Here is a 22,815-nt window from a genome sequence, read left to right on the forward strand (position 1 = left end):
GTAGGCCTTAGACAAGGATGTGTGATGTCACCGTGGTTGTTTAATATATTTATAGATGGGGTTGTAAGAGAAGTAAATGCGAGGGTCTTGGCAAGAGGCGTGGAGTTAAAAGATAAAGAATCACACAAAGTGGGAGTTGTCACAGTTGCTCTTTGCTGATGACACTGTGCTCTTGGGAGATTCTGAAGAGAAGTTGCAGAGATTGGTGGATGAATTTGGTAGGGTGTGCAAAAGAAGAAAATTAAAAGTGAATACAGGAAAGAGTAAGGTTATGAGGATAACAAAAAGATTAGGTGATGAAAGATTGGATATCAGATTGGAGGGAGAGAGTATGGAGGAGGTGAATGTATTCAGATATTTGGGAGTGGACGTGTCAGCGGATGGGTCTTTGAAAGATGAGGTGAATCAAAGAATTGATGAGGGGAAAAGGGTGAGTGGTGCACTTAGGAGTCTGTGGAGACAAAGAACTTTGTCCTTGGAGGCAAAGAGGGGAATGTATGAGAGTATAGTTTTACCAACGCTCTTATATGGGTGTGAAGCATGGGTGATGAATGTTGCAGCGAGGAGAAGGCTGGAGGCAGTGGAGATGTCATGTCTGAGGGCAATGTGTGGTGTGAATATAATGCAGAGAATTCGTAGTTTGGAAGTTAGGAGGAGGTGCGGGATTACCAAAACTGTTGTCCAGAGGGCTGAGGAAGGGTTGTTGAGGTGGTTCGGACATGTAGAGAGAATGGAGCGAAATATAGTGACTTCAAGAGTGTATCAGTCTGTAGTGGAAGGAAGGCGGGGTAGGGGTCGGCCTAGGAAAGGTTGGAGGGAGGGGGTAAAGGAGGTTTTGTGTGCGAGGGGCTTGGACTTCCAGCAGGCATGCGTGAGCGTGTTTGATAGGAGTGAATGGAGACTTGCTGTTGGAGTGTGAGCAAAGTAACATTTATGAAGGGGTTCAGGGAAACTGGCAGACTGGACTTGAGTCCTGGAGATGGGAAGTACAGTGCCTGCACTCTGAAGGAGGGGTGTTAATGTTGCAGTTTAAAAACTGTAGTGTAAAGCACCCTTCTGGCAAGACAATGATGGAGTGAATGATGGTGAAAGTTTTTCTTTTTCGGGCCACCCTGCCTTGGTGGGAATCAGCCAGTGTGATAATAAAAAAAAAAAAATAAATCTGTGGGGAAGGAAGGCAGGGTAGGGTCATCCCCAAAAAGGTTGGAGGGAGAAGATAAAGGAGGTTTTGTGGGCGAGGGGTTTGGACTTCCAGCAAGCGTGCATGAGCATGTTAGATAGGAGTGAATGGAGACGAATGGTTCTTGGGACCTGACGAGCTGTTGGAGTGTGAGCAGGGTAATATTTTGTGAAGAGATTCAGGGAAACTGGTTAGCAGGACTTGAGCCCTGCTAACAATGCCTGCATTTTAAAGGAGGGGTTTAGGATATTGGCAGTTTGGAGGGATGTCTAAACTGTCGTATCTGAGAGCCTCTGCAAAGACAGTGATTATGTATGAGTGATGGTGAAAGTTTTGAATGATGATGAAAGTTTTTTCTTTCTTTTTGGTTTTTCTTTCTTTTTAGGTCACTCTGCCTCGATAGGAAATGGCCGACGTGTTAAAAAAAAAAAGTTACGTTTGTGTGTAATTTGGATATAACTTTATATATGTGAAAAATAAATGTACGTATTGTGTGTTGTTGTGTATGGAGGTGTGCATATGTAAAGGAAATACTTGTTCTGTTACATATGTAAATACTGTATAATAGGTGTTTATTTTTTTTAGTTTTTATTTTTTTTCAACAAACTGGCCGTATCCCACCAAGGCAGGGTGGCCCAAAAAGAAAAACAAAAGTTTCTCTTTTTAAATTTAGTAATTTATATAGGAGAAGGGGTTACTAGACCCTTGCTCCCAGCATTTTAGTCGCCTCTTACAACACGCATGGCTTACGGAGGAAGAATTCTGTTCCACTTCTCCATGGAGATAAGAGGAAATAAACAAGAACAAGAACTAGAAAGAAAATAGAAGAAAACCCAGAGGGGTGTATATATATATGTATGTATATATATATATATATATATATATATATATATATATATATATATATATATATATATATATATACAGTGGACCCCCGCATAACGATGGCATCACATAGCGATTAATCCGCATACCGCTTACTTTAATCGCAAAAATTTTGCCGCGCATACCGATTAAAAACCCGCTCACCGATTTTCGTCCGAGACGCGTCCAATGTGCGCCCTCAGCCAGCCTCACATGTGCCGCCCGTCCCATTGTTTACCAGCCTGCCTCCGCGGTAACATCCAAGCATACACTCGGAATATTTCGTATTATTACAGTGTTTTCGGTGCTGTTTCTGGAAAATAAGTGACCATGGGCCCCAAGAAAGCTTCTAGTGCCAACCGTACACCAATAAGGGTGAGAATTCCCATTGAAATGAAGAAAGAGATCATTGATAAGTATGAAAGTGGAGTGCATATCGCCGACCTAGTCAAGTTGTACAAGAAACCCCAATCAACCATCGCTACTATTGTGGGCACCAGAAAGACAATCAAGGAAGCTGTTCTTGCCAAAGGTTTAACTGTGTTTTCGAAACAAAGATCGCAAGTGATGGAAGATGTTGAGAGACTCTTATTGGTGTGGATAAATGAAAAACAGCTAGCAGGAGATAGCGTCTCTCAAGCGATCATATGTGAAAAGGCTAGGAAGTTGCATGAGGATTTAATTAAAAAAATGCCTGCAACTAGTGATGATGTGAGTGAATTTAAGGCCAGCAAAGGTTGGTTTGAGAGATTTAAGAAGCGTAGTGGCATCCATAGTGTGATAAGGCATGGTGAGGCTGCCAGTTCGGACCACAAAGCGGCTGAAAAATATGTGCAGGAATTCAAGGAGTACATAGACAGTGAAGGACTGAAACCTGAACAAGTGTTTAATTGTGATGAAACAGGCCTGTTCTGGAAGAAAATGCCAAGCAGGACCTACATTACTCAGGAGGAAAAGGCACTCCCAGGACATAAGCCTATGAAAGACAGGCTTACTTTGTTGATGTGTGCCAATGCTAGTGGTGATTGCAAAGTTAAGCCTTTATTAGTGTATCACTCTGAAACTCCCAGAGCGTTCAGGCAAAAGAATGTCCTCAAGGATAATTTGTGTGTGCTGTGGAGGGCAAACAGTAAGGCATGGGTCACTAGGGACTTTTTCTATAACTGGTTACACCATGCATTTGCCCCCAATGTGAAAGATTACCTAACTGAAAAGAAATTAGACCTTAAGTGCCTCCTGGTGTTAGACAATGCCCCTGGTCATCCTACAGACGTGGCAGAGCGACTTTATGGGGACATGAGCTTCATTAAGGTGAAGTTTTTGCCTCCTAATACCACTCCTCTCCTGCAGCCCATGGACCAGCAGGTCATTTCCAACTTCAAGAAACTGTACACAAAAGCTCTGTTTGAAAGGTGCTTTGTAGTGACCTCAGAAACTCAACTGACTCTAAGAGAGTTTTGGAGAGAGCACTTTAATATCCTCAATTGTGTAAACCTTATAGGTAAGGCTTGGGAGGGAGTGACTAAGAAGACCTTGAACTCTGCTTGGAAGAAACTGTGGCCAGAATGTGTAGACAAAAGGGATTTTGAAGGGTTTGAGGCTAAACTTGAGAGGATTATTCCAGTTGAGGAATCCATTGTGGCATTGGGAAAGTCCTTGGGGTTGGAGGTTAGTGGGGAGGATGTGGAAGAGTTGGTGGAGGAGGACAATGAAGAACTAACCACTTATGAGCTGATAGATCAACTTCAACAGCAAGAGGCCAGACCTGAGGAAACTGGTTCAGAGGAGGGGAGAGAGAAATTGAAGAAGTTGCCTACTACAAAGATAAAGGAAATCTGTGCAAAGTGGCTTGAAGTGCAAACCTTCATGGATGAAAATCACCCTCACACAGCTATTGCAAGCCGTGCTGGTGATTATTACACTGACAATGTTGTGAAACACTTTAGGGAAGTCATAAAGGAACGAGAGGTACAGGCCACTATGGACAGATATGTTGTGCGAAAGAAGTCCAGTGACTCTGAAGCTGGTCCTAGTGGCATTAAAAGAAGAAGGGAAGTAACCCCAGAAAAGGACTTGCCACCTCAAGTCTTAATGGAAGGGGATTCCCCTTCTAAACACTAACACTCTCTCTCCCCTCCTCCCATCCCATCAATCATCACCAGATCTTCAATAAAAGTAAGTGTCATGTAAAAAAATTTTTTTTTCATACTTTTGGGTGTCTTGCACGGATTAATTTTATTTCCATTATTTCTCATGGGGAAAATTCATTCACATAGCGATTATTTCGCATAACAATTACCCCTCTTGCACGGATTAAAATCGTTAACCGGGGGTCCACTGTATATATATATATATATATATATATATATATATATATATATATATATATATATATATATATATATTCTTCTTCTTCTTTCAACACACCGGCTGTATCCCACCAAGGCGGGGTGGCCCAAAAGGAAAAACGAAAGTTTCTCCTTTTACATTTAGTAATATATACAGGAGAAGAGGTTACTAGCCCCTTGCTCCCGGCATTTTAGTCGCCTCTTACAACACGCATGGCTTACGGAGGAAGAATTCTGTTCCACTTCCCCATGGAGATAAGAGGAAATGAACAAGAATAAGAACTAGAAAGAAAATAGAAGAAAACCCAGAGGGGTGTGTATATATGTGCTTGTACATGTATGTGTAGTGTGACCTAAGTGTAAGTAGATGTAGCAAGACGTACCTGAAATCTTGCATGTTTATGAGACGGAAAAAAGACACCAGCAATCCTACCATCATGTAAAACAATTACAGGTTTCCGTTTTACACTCACTTGGCAGGACGGTAGTATCTCCCTGGGCGGTTGCTGTCTTCCAACCTACTACCTAGGAATATGTGTTCATATTATTTTAAATATTGTACATACAGTGTACATTGACATTCATTACATCCATTTGAACATGTAAGATTAATGACTGCTATGACATCTCAAAGACCAGTTGCTTCACATAATATTTGACTTGCTATGTTTAAATAGATTTGCTGATTTTCTTATCAAATCTTTAAAAATATCTTATGTGCTTAATATGTTTCATGCATGCATTTTTACAGATCTTACTGCCATACTATGAGATGACATTCATCCTGGAGGCTGTTTAAATTTAGTCTACATTGGTTTCTTTGAAATAACTCATGTAATATTAGAATTAGCCTGTAATGTGTTATATTATCTTTCAGAAATACTGCATCAGAGGATGTGAAGCAAGATTTAATGTACTGCGGGGATGAAAGTGGAAAACTCTTAGCTCTTCGAGATATTTTCCGAAAGGTTTGAACAATACGCTTCTTTTGTAACATTTGAAATGTAACACTAATTGATTAAATTCATATAAGTAATATTTTATTATTTTTTTAATTGAAACTTTTTAATTATTCCATGTTACATCTTCATAGTTCATTTTTTAAATCACTTTAGCATAGCAAAATTTGATACAATTTGATATAAAATCATTATCTATTCTCCTCTTGTCTTCAATATGAGGCATGACCAGCAAATATTATGTATAGTTATCTTAAGGTAGTATTCTAGGCTCTCTTCTGTTCCTCCTTTATATCAGTGGCCTACCAAATGCCACCCAACAATTATCAAGTCACAAACAGATAGACCTGGAGAGCAAGGTTGAGCATATATAGGTGAGTACTGGGAGGTGGAGATTAAGAGGCAAGTGCTGAGTGTGGGTTGACATACCTGTTGCTGTGTTCCTCTGAGATGTTGCTACATGGGAAGATGATCTAGAAACTTCATGGCAAGCAGCTCAGTTATGTTGTGAACGTAGTTGTCCTGGTTGAAAATGATGAATATGTCGAGTGCTGAGTCAAGGATTCTACATCTCTGGGTATCCTTTTTCATAGTGTGCCTTTGTAATCGAGTGATTGTGAGAGTTTGTGTGAAAGCAAGGCAACATCACACATCTCAGTCTAAGGCCTACTTTTCTGGAAAATAATTCCCTATTGTATAATGAACAGTGTTCCAAGACTTGCTCTTCTCTTAAAAGCTCTTCACAGCATTTAATAATATGCAACATACTCCACACATTTGCCACTCCTGCCACATTGCTACCTTATCCACCCTATTTTATGCATTTAATATATTCATATATGTTACAAACATTTTGCCTCAATTCGTATTTTATGTTGAGGGCAATTTTTTTGCTATACGTACAAACTTGCTCTGTATAACTTTAACGTGTTCCTAAAATCCGATTGGTATGTTACACATTATTATAATCATATTTAAACACTAAACCCACAAGGGTCATACAGCACTGGTATGTTACACAATATTATACAGTGGTACCTTGAGTTTCGAACAGCTCCCACTTCGAACAATTATGTAAGTGTATTTTTGTAAGTGCTTTTGTAAGTGTATATTTGGGGGTTTGACATGGATTAATCTAATTTATGTTATTCCTTATGGGAACAAATTTGTTCGGTATCGGCACTCAAACAGCCTTCTGGAACTAATTAAGTTCGTAACTCAAGATACCATTGTATTTTTATTTTTATGCACCAGCCGTTTCCCACCAAGGCAGGGAATTATTTGTATAGGTATTTGTAATATTTCTGCCCTAAATGCTGTGCATGTTATTGGCTTTATGGAAATATCTGTTAATTCATTGAAAATTTCATTCCAAGCTTGTATTATAAAAAAATTTTTTGTTATACTCTGTAATCAAATGTTAATTATTCATAGTTCCACCAAGTAATAAACTTTTTCATACACATTATCATTTCTTTTTTTTTGTTTCTTTAACAATACCGGTCTCCCTCAACATTCACGTTTTCAGCTTTCGCGGGCTTCACACATTCGCGAATTCCCAACCGCCAAATTCCCAGCCACCAAATTCCCAGCCGCCAAATCATATTCAAGTTTCCCGCCACCTGCGAGTCCCTACTACCCTCCCACCGACCCCCACAACTGGCAGCCAGCCCTCCCACCACTCAGTGTGGTGAGTGTTTTGTTTGTTCATTATTTGCTATTAAACTACAGTATAAATAATGTAAACCCATTCTTGACTGCATATTGGAATGGCTATTCGGACAGGTATTAGACAGTGACATCATGTGTTTACTCTTGAACACAGCAAAGAATCAAACATTTCTGCTACTGCTAATAATAACAATAGTAATAATAATAATAATAATAATAATAATAATAAAAATAATAATAATAATAATAAATACGATATAATTGAAGAAGGAAGTTGTACAAAAATATGAGGGAGTGGTTGACACATCGTCAGTGTGACTTTGTTTATGCTGGAGTGAACATTAGTCTCCGTGCTCTTCCAAACATTTCACAATAATTCATTGTGTTTGGTGCTTGTAGATTGAGTGTGACTGGAGTGGTAGAGGCAGTGGTTGAGGCAGCGATTGAGGCAGTGGATGAGGCTGCTGTTGAGGCAGCGATTGAGGCAGTGGTTGAGGCAGCTGTTGAGGCAGCGATTGAGGCAGCGGTTGAGGCAGCTGTTGAAGCAGCGATTGAGGCAATGGGTGAGGCAGCTGTTGAGGCAGCGATTGAGGCAGTGGGTGAGGCAGCTGTTGAGGCAGCGATTGAGGTAGTGGGTGAGGCAGCTGTTGAGACCGATAGAGGCAGTGGTTGAGGCAGCTGTTGAGGCAGCGATTGAGGCAGTGGTTGAGGCAGCTGTTGAGGCAGCGATTGAGGCAGTGGGTGAGGCAGCTGTTGAGGCAGTGATTGAGGCAGTGGTTGAGGCACCTGTTGAGGCAGCGATTGAGGCAGTGGGTGAGGCAGCTGTTGAGGCAGCGATTGAGGCAGTGGTTGAGGCAGCTGTTGAGGCAGCGATTGAGGCAGTGGGTGAAGCAGCTGTTGAGGCAGCGATTGAGGCAGTGGGTGAGGCAGCTGTTGAGACCGATAGAGGCAGTGGTTGAGGCAGCTGTTGAGGCAGCGATTGAGGCAGTGGTTGAGGCAGCTGTTGAGGCAGCGGTTGAGGCAGTGGGTGAGGCAGCTGTTGAGGCAGCGATTGAGGCAGTGGTTGAGGCAGCTGTTGAGGCAGTGATTGAGGCAGTGGGTGAGGCAGCGATTGAGGCAGTGGTTGAGGCAGCTGTTGAGGCAGTGGGTGAAGCAGCTGTTGAGGCAGCAATTGAGGCAGTGGGTGAGGCAGCTGTTGAGGCAGCAATTGAGGCAGTGGGTGAGGCAGCTGTTGAGGCAGCGATTGAGGCAGTGGGTGAGGCAGCTGTTGAGGCAGCGATTGAGGCAGTGGTTGAGGCAGCTGTTGAGGCAGCGATTGAGGCAGTGGGTGAAGCAGCTGTTGAGGCAGCGATTGAGGCAGCTGTTGAGGCAGCGATTGAGGCAGTGGGTGAGGCAGCGATTGAGGCAGTGGTTGAGGCAGCTATTGAGGCAGCGATTGAGGCAGTGGTTGAGGCAGCTGTTGAGGCAGCGATTGAGGCAGTGGTTGAGGCAGCTGTTAAGGCAGTGGTATTTAATAACATACATGTTATTAATAATAATAATACATGTTATTAATAATATGTACTATTATTATTTATAACATATATGTTATTAAATACCACTGCCTCAACTGCTGAATTATTGTGAAATGTTTGGAAGAGCAGGGAGACTAATGTTCACTCCAGCATAAACAAAGCCACACTGACGATGTGTCAACCACTCCCTCGTATTTTTGTACAATTTCCTTCTTCAATTATATCGTATTATTATTATTATTATTATTATTATTATTATTACTACTACTACTATTGTTATTATTAGCAGAAGCAGAAATGTTTGATTCTTTGCTGTGTTCAAGAGTAAACACATGATGTCACCATCCAATACCTTTCTGAATAGCCATTCCAATATGCAGTCATGAATGGGTTTACATTATTTATACTGTAGTTTAATAGCAAATAATGAACAAACAAAACACTCACCACACTGAGTGGTGGGAGGGCTGGCTGCCAGTTGCGGGGCTCGGAGGGAGGGTAGTAGGGACTCGCAGTGGTTGAGGAAGTGGTGGAGGCATTGATGGAGGCAGTGGAGGAGTCTGTGGTATTTAATAACATACATGTTAGTAAAACATAACATGTATATATTTAGTACAATTTACGACGTTTTCATGTATTTTATGATTGTTCATGGTTCAACAAGAAGCAGTATTGGATTATATTTCCCTACAATATATTGGGGCACCAAACATTCACGGTTTTTCAACATTCGCGAGGCTCTTGATCCCCTAATCCTCGCAAATGTTGAGGGAGACCTGTACTGTGTATATATAAATATTTCAGGAAGGATTTTTTTAAACAGAATTTGTGATATTAGTTAATTATGCTTCAGGGATATGAGCCTCCAGTGCTGTTGTTTGTACAAACCAAAGAGAGAGCAAAGGAATTATTTAAGGAGCTGATATATGACAATATTATGGTTGATGCTATCCATTCAGATCGCACACAACTGCAGGTAAGAATGGGCACATCAGTACTTTTTATGAATTTTATTTAAGAAACATAATAATTATCACAAAATGAAATTCAAATATTTATACAAAATTTACTGGCATACATGAGATGGTAGGCTTTCCACTCCCTTTAAAAATATTAAGGCTGGCCACACAGCAGTGTCTCAAGATTATTACTTGCTCAGTTGTTAATTATTTATAAGAACTAAATATTTTTACACCATTGTTAGTACATGAGTTAAAATAACACTAAAATAAATCATTAATTTTTTCCAGCGTGACAATGTCGTTCGAGCATTTAGAGAACGAAAAATTTGGGTCTTGATATGTACAGAGCTCATGGCCCGTGGTATCGACTTCAAGGGTGTCAATCTCATAATCAATTATGATTTCCCACCATCAGCAATCAGTTACATCCATAGAGTGGGACGAACAGGAAGAGCTCATCACCAAGGGCATGCAATTACATTCTGGACAATGGCTGACAAGCCTTACCTAAGAAGGTAAAAAATGTGAAAACCTGACTACCCTTTACTTCACTAGTACAGTGGACCCCGTTTATCATAATTAATCCGTTCCAGAGAGTGTGACTAAAGCCAAATTTGATGATTTCCAAAATCATTTTCCCCATAAGAAATAATGTAAATCCACTTTATCCATTCCAGACATCCAAAAGTTTTAAAAAAAAAAAAATTTTTTTTTTCATGAAATATACATTTACCTACACAGAAAACAATGAGACACGAAGAATAAAACAATAACAACAATGACTCTTAACTTTATTGAAGACTCTTCTTAGTGTATTGAAGATGGAAAGAGGGGAGAGGATGGAGAAATTACTATTTGGAAGGGAAATCCCCTTCCATAAAGACTTCAGGTGCCAAGTCCTTTTCCGTGGTTACTTCTTTGTTTTTTAATGCCACTAGGACCGGCTTGAGAGTCACTGGACCCCTGTTGCTCAAAAAAGTGTTCCAGAGAAGTCTGTTTCTTGAGTATGTTAGGAATTGTGGAAGCGGCGAGGGGGTGTGTTTAGCGTCGGGACTAGATAGTCCTTCAATATGACACTAATATCAACTTTACGGCTTATTTATCTAGCACAATTCATCTGATATGACATAAACAATGTTAATAACATAGAAACATGATATATGCTCTAGAATAAATAAAATATGTCATTAAGTATGTGACAAGTGGTGTTTTGTTGTTGGGTGTATAAGGGCCTTACATAGTGGTGCTGATGGCGGCAGCAGAGGTGGCAGTGTTGTCAGTCACCCTATATACCTCCAAGAACATTGGAGGAGTCAGTTTCATGCTGTCCTTTTTCTGTCGATTAATTGTTAAACTTATTTGCTACACTGTTAATGCTACACTTTATCACTGGCTGGCGCTATAGCCTTTATCGACTACTGCTGCTTTAGTATGTACATATTGCAGAATCACTGAAGAAGGCACATTCTCCCCTCTCTCTCAGCCCTCTACCAAAGGGCTGGCTGGCACTAGGAACTTTCTTTGGGCCCATGTTGGCAGTTGCAAGCACTAAAAAGAATGGAATACTATGAAATGTATTGTATGAACGCATGGGGTGACGGCCACTTGCTGATAAACAATGGCAGACTGACTGTGAATGGTGTGTGGGGCCGCTCGTACGCATTCGGGACAAACGATTATTTCCGAGCTAATTGACCATCACCGAGCCAATATTTTGACCAAAAAAACATTACAATTACTGAATATTACGAAATCTGATGACTACGAGCGGAGGAGAGAGGTACATGATAATATATACCGGGAAGGTACTCGAGGACTTGGTCCCAAATCTGCACACTGCCATAACAACATATGGGAGGAAGTGTAAAATAAACCCAGTGAGGAGCAGGGGTGCGGTGGGGACAATAAGGGAACACTATCAACATCCGGGGTCCCAGACTTTTCAACTCCTTACCAGAAGATATCAGAAACACTGCTGGAACAAGTGTTGAAGCCTTCAAGAGGAAACTAGACAAGTATGTTCACCAGGTGCCAGATCAACCAGGTTGTGATGGATATGTGGGACAGCAGGCCTCCAGCAGCAACAGCCTGGTTGACCAGGCGAGCACTAGACGAGCCTGGCCCATGGCCGGGCTCAGAGAGTAGATATACTCTCGAAATTCTTCAAAGGTAAAGGTATATCAAAGGTATGATATCTGGGGGTCCACTGTAGTAGGTTGGTAGACAGCAGCCATCCAAGGAGGCACTTTTGTCCTGTCATATGATTGTGCAATGGAAGTATGTTAAATACTTGACAGTCTGGTAGGATTGCAGATCTTTTCTGTCTCACGGATACAGTGCTGTATGACCCTTGTGGGTTTAGCACTTAGTTTTGATTATAATGATAATAATAATGTCTCATGAATAAGCAAGATAGTAAATAAATCTTACAAACTTCAACTAACATCAGGTATACATTTAACTTTCCTTCCCAGTTTCTCTAAAGCTTTTTTTTTTTTTTTTTTTTAGCTCTCCAGCCATCTCCTGCCGAGGTAGGGTGACTGACAAAGAAAACACTTTTGCTCATACAATCACTCTTGCTAGAAGGGCACTCTCATTACAGTTCAGTACAGTAGTACTTTTACTCTGAGGGATGGATGATAATGTTGCATTCCAGTTCGTCATTTGAATTGTGATGTAAATGCAGGTCATTAAAGATGGCTTGAGAAAAAGTGATGAACATTTTTCTAGTGGGGGTTTTGTTTATTGGTAAGAAATAGCAAATGCATTAAAATCCATGAACGATGAGGCAGAAATAAATTTATTGAATTCGATTTCTAGAAATTTTTTGATTGTTTACAAGGGAGTTGTACATTAGATATCCTGGGTAAATCCTTGATCCCTTTGGCTTACAGCTAATTGTGGAAAATGATAATTTTCTTGTAAAATTTCATTGAGAAATGTTTTTATTTAAACAGTGTTGCACATGTGATTAAGAGCTCTGGTCAAGATGTTCCGAGTTGGATGCTTACACTTAAGAAACCAAAGAAAAATGAAAAGAAGAGGTTATCTACCCAGCAGCCAAAACGAGGTCACGTCTCACAAGGGGTTCTTTATGAGCAGTTCAACAAGCGTAAACGAAAGTAAGACTCCTAATTGTTGCTGGCACTTATGATTTGATTGCAGAATATAGAATTATTTGTCAAATAACTTTTAAAACCACTATCCTTTTGTATGTATACAGTACAGTATAAATATGAGAATAAATATACCTAACATTGGAAATACTCTATATAAATGTGGATCTATTGTAGTAATCCCCCCTTCATTATTCTGTTCTTGAGGGTTTGAGATGAGATTTTTTTTTTTTTTTTTTGTTTGTTACTACAGTCATAGCAAAAAAAAACTATAAAAATGAATTTGTTAATTCTTTCTGAATTGGTCGACCCAATAGATTTTCTCATCATGGTCCATTAAATGGAGGGTTTGCTGTATAAATTCTGTTTTTAAATTCCTCTTATAGGTTGTCATTATGCCTATTATTTCATGTTGATTGTCTTCTGATATAGTTTAACATTCTCTCCTCAGGGAAATGGTGATGAAAAGCAGAAAAAGAAAGTTAATGAAAAGTGCAAAAGAAAATGGAGAAGAAAAGGAAGTGAACGGAGACATGGATGTGGCTCAAGAGGCAGTAAACAAACAGATGAAGAAAAAGAAGAGAAATTTAAATATTGTTGGTAATCAATAAAGAACATCACAAAGTCTTGAGGTCTATGACTGATCCACCTCCAGTAATCATATTGCCTGTCAGTAAAGTGGGAAATTAAATACTGCTTGAACTTAATTACAGTGGACCCCCGGTTTACGATATTATTTCATTCCAGAAGTATGTTCAGGTGCCAGCACTGAACAAATTTGTTCCCATAAGGAATATTGTGAAGTAGATTAGTCCATTTCAGACCCCCAAACATACACGTACAAACGCACTTACATAAATACACTTACATAATTGGTTGCATTGGGAGCTGATTGTAAAGCGGGGGTCCACTGTATTATTATAATCAAAAAGAAGTGCTAAGCCACAAGGGCTATACAGCGCTGCAGGGTAGGGAAGGAAGCGAGGGTATAGGGTGGCAGAAGGGGGGAGGGATGATTAGTAGGTTACAGAAAACAGCGGGGCGGGGGGTAGAGGGTAGCAAGAGATTGAGGTTAATTAGTATATGAAGATACCAACAGAATTAGTTAAATAGTGAGAAAGGCTTGAATTCAAAGAGGAGGGGGTGCTAGGGCTAGTGCCTGCTGTGTCATGCAGACTAAATATGATCAAGTGTTTACATCTTAACACTGAATTCATCCACATGTAGATCCTAGATGGGAAAATTAATCATGCAAACACTACCATGACCAGTTCTTGTACTTACTGTTGAGTGGATATGGCAGCTTTCCCATGCTGCTGTATATGCTGCGGATTAAATCTGGTGTAATGATCCTGTAAACTCCTCGGCTCATTGTGGTTTGGCACCCTTCATATTATAATCAAGGTGCTGTATAATCCCTACGGGTTTAGCACTTCATGAAATTTTTTTTTTTAACAAATTGCCCGATTCCCACCAAGGCAGGGTGGCCCAAAAAAGAAAAACTTTCATCATCCATCATTCCATCACTCTTGTCACAGGGGTGTTTTACACTACAATTATAAAACTGCAACATTACACCCAACCTTCAGAGTGTAGACACTGTACTTCCCATCTCCAGGACTCCAGTCTGGCCTGCCAGTTTCCCTGAATCCCTTCATAAATGTTACTTTGCTCACACTCCAACAGCACATCAGGTATTAAAAACCATTTGTCTCCATTCACCCCCATCAAATATGCTCACGCACGCTTGCTGGAAGTGCAAGCCCCTCAAAAATAGCTATTATAATCGGAACTAAGCGCTAAACCCAGTCCTTCATCTTACAAGTAACTTGTCCTTATTGCCTGCTGCTTGTGAAGGCTTTTCATCCAAGGGATAGGAGCTAAATGTAATTGCTTCCCATTTCACATATGCTTATGACTCTTATGGGTTGAGCACTTCATAAATACAATCCTGTCTTCTCTAAATGCATTGATTGTTGACAGCATCGTTGGTGTATCAGAGCAACGAGCTCCTTTTAATCAAATGCCGTCTCTGCAAGATTTGCCGTCTCTTATTGACAGTCCAACAATTTGATTGAGGTGTTACACATTCGTCAAATTATTATTATAATAAAAAAAGCGCTAAGCCACAAGGACTATACAGCGCTGCAGGGTAGGGAAGGAAGCGAGGATATTGGGCGGCAGAATGGGGGGAGGGATGATCAGTAGGTTACAGAAAACAGCGGGGCAGGGGATAGTGCGGGGGCAGAAGGTAGCAAGAGATTGAGGTAGAAAGGGCTGAAGGTATCATCAGAGTTTGTGAAGTAAGTCAGTTGTTGTCAAAAAAGTCAATGAGAGAGTCCGGATGAAAGGTGGGTCCATCAGCAAGAAGGGAAGGTAAAGAGAGAGCAGCGGAGCGAAGACGACGTTGGAGGTATATTCTGAGTGCTCGTTGATAAAGTGAGCAGTCTAACAGAATGTGGCTGACCGATAATGGAACCTGACAATTTTCACAGAGAGAAGCAGGGCGCCTCTCCATGAGATATCCATGAGTAAGACGAGTATGGCCAATGTGAAGACGGGAGAGAGTAGTCTCCCAACCTCGACACTGGTGACAAGAAGACGGCCAGTAACCTATACTCGGTTTAATAGATTGAAGTTTGTTACCGAGCAGAGTAGACCAATGTTGTTGCCAACGGGTGTGAAGGTGGTTAGCTATTGCAGTAAAATAGTCTGTAAATGGAACACCTCTATATGAAACTGGTAGGTCATGTACTGCTGACTGCGCAGCAGTGTCTGCCTGTTCATTGCCCTGTACATCAACATGACCAGGGGCCCAACAGAAAACAATATCTTTATGTTTGGTAGAGATGCGGCGTAGCCAAAGTTGGATACGGAGGACTAAGAGGTGAGGTGTATCAAATTTCTGTATAGCCTGTAAAGCACTAAGGAAGTCTGAGATAACCACAAATGATGACACAGGCATAGATGCAATATGGATAAGTGCTGCAAGAATGGCATACAATTCAGCAGTAAAAATACTAGCCGAAGATAGTAAATGCCCTTGTACGACGCTGTCCGGAAACACTGCTGCGAATCTTACGCCGTCAGAAGACTTAGAGCCATCTGTGTACACTGCAATGGCATGAGAATGAGAGTGGAAGTGGTCAAGAAAAAGAGAGTGGGAAGCTACCATAGACAGTTGGACTTTCGAGCAAGGGAGTGAGAAAGAACAGACTCGAACAGCTGGAACTTCCCAGGGGGGGTAGGGAAAAGTGAGATGCTACGTGAACATAGAAAGGTGGTAATTGAAGAGAAGACAAGAGCGAATGTAGGCGAAGAGAGAAGGGACAGAGCAAACAGGGGTGGCGAACAAATAATGTCATCTAATATCGGTGATCATTCTGTAAATGGAAGGATTGTGGAGATCACGAGAGCGTACATAGTAGCGAAGGCAATGGAGATCATGGTGATCGGATAAGGATGGAACATTCACTTCTGCATAGAGGCTCTCGACAGGGGAAGAGTGAAAAGCACCAAGGCATAAACGTAATCCTTGGTGATGAATGGGGTTAAGGCTAGAGAGAGTAGCAGGAGAGGTCGCTGAATAGATCTGGTCACCATAATCAAGTTTTGATAAAATGAGGGTGGAATGTAGGCGAAGGAGAGTTCGGCGATCAGCTCCCCATGAAAGATGAGCAAGGGTTTTAAGAAGGTTCAGCCGGCTGTGACAAGTTGCCTTCAGAGAGGTAATGTGAGGTTTCCAGGATAACCTACGGTCAAAGAGGAGGCCTAGAAACCTGACTGTATCACGTTCAGGGATACGGGAGCCATAGAGGTACAAAGGATGATCGGAGATGACAGAGCATCTAGTGAAAGTAATTTGGTGAGTTTTGGTACTGGAAAATTTAAACCCATGTGTGGTGGCCCAATTGGAAACACGGTCGACAGCATGCTGGAGAGAAACTGTAATGAGGTGACAGTCAGCGCCTGCACAGGCAATAGCGAAGTCATCAACATAGAGTGATGACCACACATTTGTCAAAGGATCTGTATTGATCATTACCTTCCTGTTCAATACCTGCATGCTCAAGCTTTTCTTTCCTCACACTCAGTGTAGAATCTGATGTTTCATATATTGGATGAAACTATTGCTCCACCTTTTATTTTCCCTTATGCACTTCCCATTCCCTGCAGTTTCATGCTGTATGACTTTTTGAATTTAGTACTTTATGAGAATATAACAGTAGCAAGTCTAATTGCTAACCCAAGACCAAACATTTCTGGGTTCACATTTGGTTTGTGATGGACCCAAACTGAAATGTCTAGGCAGGCAACTTTTTACTTACCTAAGCAGTGCTGTATAGCCCTTGTGAGTTTAGTGCTTAGTTATAATAATAATTTACCTGCCTAATTGCATTTGTTGCAAGTTGCCTGTCAAAACTCACTAGTGATTACCTCTGAAATTCACAGAAGAATTATTACACTAATTACAAACATTCTCGCATGAGTATTTTACATTTGAAATGGATTAATGGACTGTGCAAGGTTTATTTCACTCAAGAAGCCACCTTGAATCTGGTGAAGGGCTCTTGATCTCTCTCTACCTCACTATATTTCTTTGTAAACTATACAGCCCCTCTGAAATATACAGGGTCTTCCTTTGAAAGTGACCTCTCTATCTTATGAAGTATCTTCCCATTTAAATCCTCTCCCTCATTTAGCACTAAACAATATCACTATCATTTTTGTTTAATTACTTCTTCAGCAAGCTTTTTGTTCTGTAGATTCTTTTTCCACCTTCTGTATATTAGACATGACCATGGTCACCTCCTCTTAGAGGCTATACATTTTTATTTCCTTCACAAATTGAAGAGTGTTTGTTCGGTACCTTGAAGAAAACAACATATGGCTCCAGAGGCTGACCCAACATAACATCCATCACTGTGTTTCTCGGTGGAAATGTTTAGCTACTGCAGTAAGTATATCCAGGTATACACAAATACAGTTACTTGATTATCATACATACCAGCATACGTGTAGAGAACCTAGGATAACCCAGAAAAGCCAGACAGAGTGACTTATTTCCACTGGGGTCCTTTTGTTACCTTATCGATAGTATTATAATAATAATATCTTCATTTACTACAAGTACTCTGGTACAAGTACCAGACCTGCTGCTGCCAGACGTGAACCAGACATGAGACGTTTTCCACTACAATGAAATAACTGACCTCCATATCAACTGCACCAGTGTTTAACGGGAAGACAACATGGCAGAAAACCTGATCAACTAAATCTCCAAGGAAATGACAGGTCTGTAGGACTTTTTTCTTCAGTGCCAAACGAGGGAAAGAATTGAGCATTTAAACATGGCTGACCGGCATCTGATTCTAAACTTCGTACACTGAAACGTACTGCTCGCAGACTAGGCCTAGCCTATAGAAAACATCGTACCCCTGGAATGCTGAGGCTCTTCCAAACTGCCCTTGCTGCTGCCAGAGAGCGTATGACAGAGCTGCGGCAAACCGACTGGGAAAAATTTGTCAACGGTCTTAATGCTCACACCCCACTTAGCCGGGCATGGAGGGACATAAATAGAATTAAGGGTAAACGAACTGGGCAGATCGCGCACCCTCATCCCTTGCATAGGGCGAATGAGTTAGTCAGTGCTTGGGCTGCTACATCTAGCTATGACAATCTTCCCAGTACCACACAGGCAAAATTAAATGATAAATATGATGCAAGGGAGAGACTTGTTTGCTTTATGCTCAGTAAGGCAGATGATTGCAACATTCCTTTCACTAATTATGAACTTGATGCAGCGCTAACTAAGGGCAACTCCACGTCGCCTGGTGAGGATGGTATTACTTACAACATACTCAGATTGCTGTGTCGAGTACCAGGTAATCCATTACTTGAATTATATAACATGAGCTATGTAACTGGGGAGCTCCCTCAATCTTGGACCAACAGCCTCATCATTCCAATTCCTAAGCCCAATCAACAAAATGCATTTCGCCCAATATCTCTTACTAGCTGCTTGTGTAAAACATTTGAGAGAATGATTCTTAATCGTCTCATGTACAGAATCAAACAATTTTTGTCTCCCCGGTTACATGGTTTCATGCATGGAAGGAGCGTGCATCATTGCATAGCCACCTTTCTCACCCTGCACACTGACAGTTCCTACACTACCTTCCTTGACCTTAAATCCGCTTTCGATGTAGCCAACCGACATGTAATAATTAGTGAACTTGCCAGAATGGATGTTGGAGGATGGCTTCTCCGCTGGATTAAAGGCTACCTGTCCAACAGAAAATCGTCTGTGTTGTTCCAGGGACATAGAAGTGTAACTAAAGACTTTGAATTAGGAACCCCACAGGGAGGTGTGCTCAGTCCCACACTGTTCAATATTCTAATTAATGCATTACTTAATGCTATGCCTAGTCAGCTCCATAATTATGTGATTAGTTTTGCTGATGATATAATGATTCACACCACCGGATTCTCCAACACCCAAAACATTCTTAATCATGTACTAGCCTCGTGTCAGGACCTGGGGTTGATAATCTCTACTGATAAAACAAAGATACTCAATAGGCGTCCTCCTCGACAGAGAGGCACAGTTCGTCAGATCCAATTGCATGATGGGTCTCTTCTAGAATATGTAAGCAGATACAGGTATCTAGGCTTTGAGGTTCCACTACTTGGACCTGTTGTAACAAGACTTTGTCGCCAATACAAAGAACGACTAAGAGCACTTAGAGTTGTGGCAGGGCTTCACCCCAGGTATGGTGCTAATGTTAAAATTGTGAAAATGATGTATCTTGCTTATATTAGATCATTGGTTGATTATGCTGCGCCACTACTTGCTCTTGTGTCTGACTGGAAGCTTGGAGGGCTGGAAAAACTGCAGAACGAAGCAATGAGGATCATCCTAGGATGCCCTCGTACTGCCAAAATTTTAAATATGCAAAAAGAACTTGATATTCCAAGCATCAGAGATCGTGTTACTGAAAGAAATATCCTAATTGGGGTTAATATGCTCAGGCAAGCTCATTCAAACCCCTGCACAGAAGCCCTCCAAACTTTCCTCAGCACTGGTGAACACTCCTCCAGATGGATCGAAAAGACTGGAACCGACCTCCGCATGAATCAGATACATGATCTATGTCAAGTAAGGCAACAGCGGCACTTCTCCGCTCCATGGAATATTACCCCATTCCAAACTACCATTCCTCCATTTCCCCCCAAACTACTTCTTAAATCACAACCAAAACTTCGCCTTGAAGCCAAACATGAGGCCTTAAGCTGTATTGATAACTTAGTCACACAGCACACACTCTCGCAAATTATTTACGTTGATGGTTCTGTTCACCAATCCACTGGTGCAGCTGGTAGTGCTGCTGTTGTCGTACAGAGTGATGGCTCTCTTAAAGAAATTGGAGCACGCATCAATAATTGGGCCTCTACCCTTCAGACAGAACTGTTTGCCATACTCCTTGCACTGAAATGCATCTATGTATCAAAGATTGACAGTTTAATTGTAACTGATTCTCTGTCATCCATAAATGCTCTCAACTCATTAAGCATAAATTGTGGCATGCTTGTGTCAGAAGCCAGACACAGGTATGGTAGGATTGTGGACAGTGGAGTCAGAGTGCACATGCTGTGGATTCCATCTCACATTGGTCTTCAGATGCATGATAGAACTGATAAATTGGCTAAGCTGTATGCTTTCAAAGAGGGAGTAGATTACAATCTTGGCTTGTCAGGTAGTAGTTTGAGAACAATAATACGAAAAGAACTTCAGCTGAATTTTATGGACTTAAGGCTCAGGGAGATTGACACCAGTGAGTCCATCTATCATCATTCTATCATGCAGGAGGAGCCACATGTCTATGGTGCATCCAACAAAATAAGCAGACTCTTGGATGTCACTACCGCCCGGCTCCGGCTGGGTTACAAGTATCTTTGGCAGGTTAAATCACCACCACCAGATGTAGACCAAACGAAATGTAAACTTTGCCAGATGGATTATTGTCACACCCTGCGTCATTATGTACTGGAGTGCGATAAAATTAATGAATTTAGAAACAACTCACTCAGAAGTGTTCAAGAAATGGCTAAGTATTTTATCCACAGTGGTATATTACAGACCATTCTGGAGAAATACCCTGACTTTGCTAGCTGTAAATAAAGCATTACCACATGTGTGCATGTGTGTGTGTGTGTGTGTGTGTGTGTGTGTGTGTGTGTGTGTGTGTGTGTGTGTGTGTGTGTGTGAGTATGAGTGTGTGTGTGTATGAGTGTGAGTGTGTGTATGAGTGTGTGTGAGTATGAGTGTGTGTGCGTGTGTGTATGAGTTTGTGTGTGTGTGTGTGTGTGTGTGTGTTTATGTGTGTGTGTGTATGAATTTGTATGTGTGTATTTGTATATGTGTGTGTGTGTGTGTGTGTGTGTGTGTGAGAGAGAGAGAGACTCAGCAATCAACATTTGCACCAATAACTCACTACAGTTGTGACCGGGTGTGGAAGTGTGAATTGCTCATTACTCTAAAATTTGTTCATGATTGCAGCCATGTATAAACGTAAGTAACCATTCTTACAGTATTCATTACCTTTGTAACTTGTGAGTTCATTACCTTTGTAACTTGTGAGTTCATTACCTTGTACCTAGTTCAGCCATCAAAACTTTGGAGCCCGGTCCCTGGACCCATTGTGTACCTCTGTAATCTGTAAATACCTTTGTAACTTGTAATGATTGTGACTAGACCTACCTGGAGTTCATTACCTTTGTAAATTGTGAGTTCATTACCTTTGTAAATTGTGAATTCATTACCTCTGTAACTTGCTCAGCTATCAAAACTTTGAGGCCCAGTCCCTGGACCCATTATGTACCTCTGTAATCTTTTGACTACCGCCCACAGGATGGGTATGGGGTGCATAATAAACATATTAAACTAACTACTGACGTTCATCTGTTGACAGTAGCATCATATCTGTACCACCATCATATCACCTGTACCAGTGCTAACGAGAGGGAAACACAGGAGACATCGTCAAATCAACAGTACAAAACTCCAAGGTTATAGGTCGGATATCCCTCAGTGCCAGTCGTGAGAAAGAAGTGAATAGTTAAACAGTCAAGGTTAATGTTTTAGTAGCTGACCTATATTCAGCTGACCAGTGTACAGTGAGAGAATCATAGCAGAAAACGCCAAATATATCTATAAACTCAAGGAAAGTCAGGTTGTAGGTGGCGTTACTCCCCTCAGTGTTTTAAAAATGGCTGAGTCAGCAGAACAGGTCAGGCAGTCAACAACACCACACAACCCCCGATAAATGGAATTGAGGGGGATTTGGAAGGATAAAACCATGGATTAAACCTTTCTGATCTACCAGAATGGAAAGGAGTTAGAAGTTAATTGGGGAAGCCAGACTGTGAAGTGAGATGGGAAGGGGAGTGTGTAATAAGGGGTTAACTGTAAGGGTTTTGTGAAGTTAAGGGAAAAGTGAGCAGTGAAGAGGGTTTTGAAGAGGAAATTTTACTAGTAATTCAGTGGTGATTGCTAAAGCAGATACTAAGTGTACTAGGGACTGGAAAAGAGAAATAAATATTATTGTATATGAGTAAAAGAGCGAAGAGTGAAAATGGCAGGCATTAGGGGGTTACAGGCTGCCATAATTATATTTATATTTCTTCTTCAATTCCATGAAGAAAGAAATCAGTCATGGGGGCTGGAAAAGGTGAATGGAGTAACAGCGCCCTGGACAGTAAAAGCCCAACAGTTGCCATCCTACCAGAAAAGTAAATATCACTATCGCCGCAAGGTATGGCAACACTGCATACCCAAACAAAAACAGTGGCACACAGCTCTTATTGTAGCGCTCTTAAGTGGTGATATCCAAATTAATCCAGGACCTCAAACTATTGTGCAGAGGCAAAACAGACAGATAAATGACGGCGATAATGACGGTCTAGTAGCTAGGAATGATAACCTTAACTCCATATGTAATGCATACATAGGTCAATGTGAGACAATACAGCCATTATTATCTCAAACACTACCAAACAGGTGCATACACTGTACTAAAGTACGCATGAAAAACAGAAAAGGCACCTTATGTAAAATGTGTAAGGGGTGGGTGCATGATGGATGTATGTACAATTATAGCAACGGTGCCAGAATTCATTTTGTGTGTAACAAATGCACTTT

The 22,815-nt window shown here is 41.1% G+C and overlaps 1 protein-coding gene across 1 annotated transcript in view; it reads left to right on the forward strand.

Moving 5' to 3' along the window:
- ais (DExD-box helicase 52) overlaps positions 1–13,241 on the forward strand; it is a 51,550-nt gene extending 38,309 nt beyond the window's left edge. The window contains exons 10-14 of the mRNA XM_070083676.1: positions 5,270–5,360; positions 9,390–9,512; positions 9,787–10,013; positions 12,456–12,620; positions 13,066–13,241. Coding sequence (XP_069939777.1) covers positions 5,270–5,360; positions 9,390–9,512; positions 9,787–10,013; positions 12,456–12,620; positions 13,066–13,225 — 766 coding nt within the window. The 3' untranslated portion in view covers positions 13,226–13,241. The remainder of the gene's footprint in view (positions 1–5,269; positions 5,361–9,389; positions 9,513–9,786; positions 10,014–12,455; positions 12,621–13,065) is intronic.
- The last annotated feature ends 9,574 nt before the right edge of the window (positions 13,242–22,815 follow it).

This window comes from Cherax quadricarinatus, chromosome 10 (assembly GCF_038502225.1).
Source record: "Cherax quadricarinatus isolate ZL_2023a chromosome 10, ASM3850222v1, whole genome shotgun sequence".
Lineage (NCBI taxonomy): Eukaryota > Metazoa > Arthropoda > Malacostraca > Decapoda > Parastacidae > Cherax > Cherax quadricarinatus.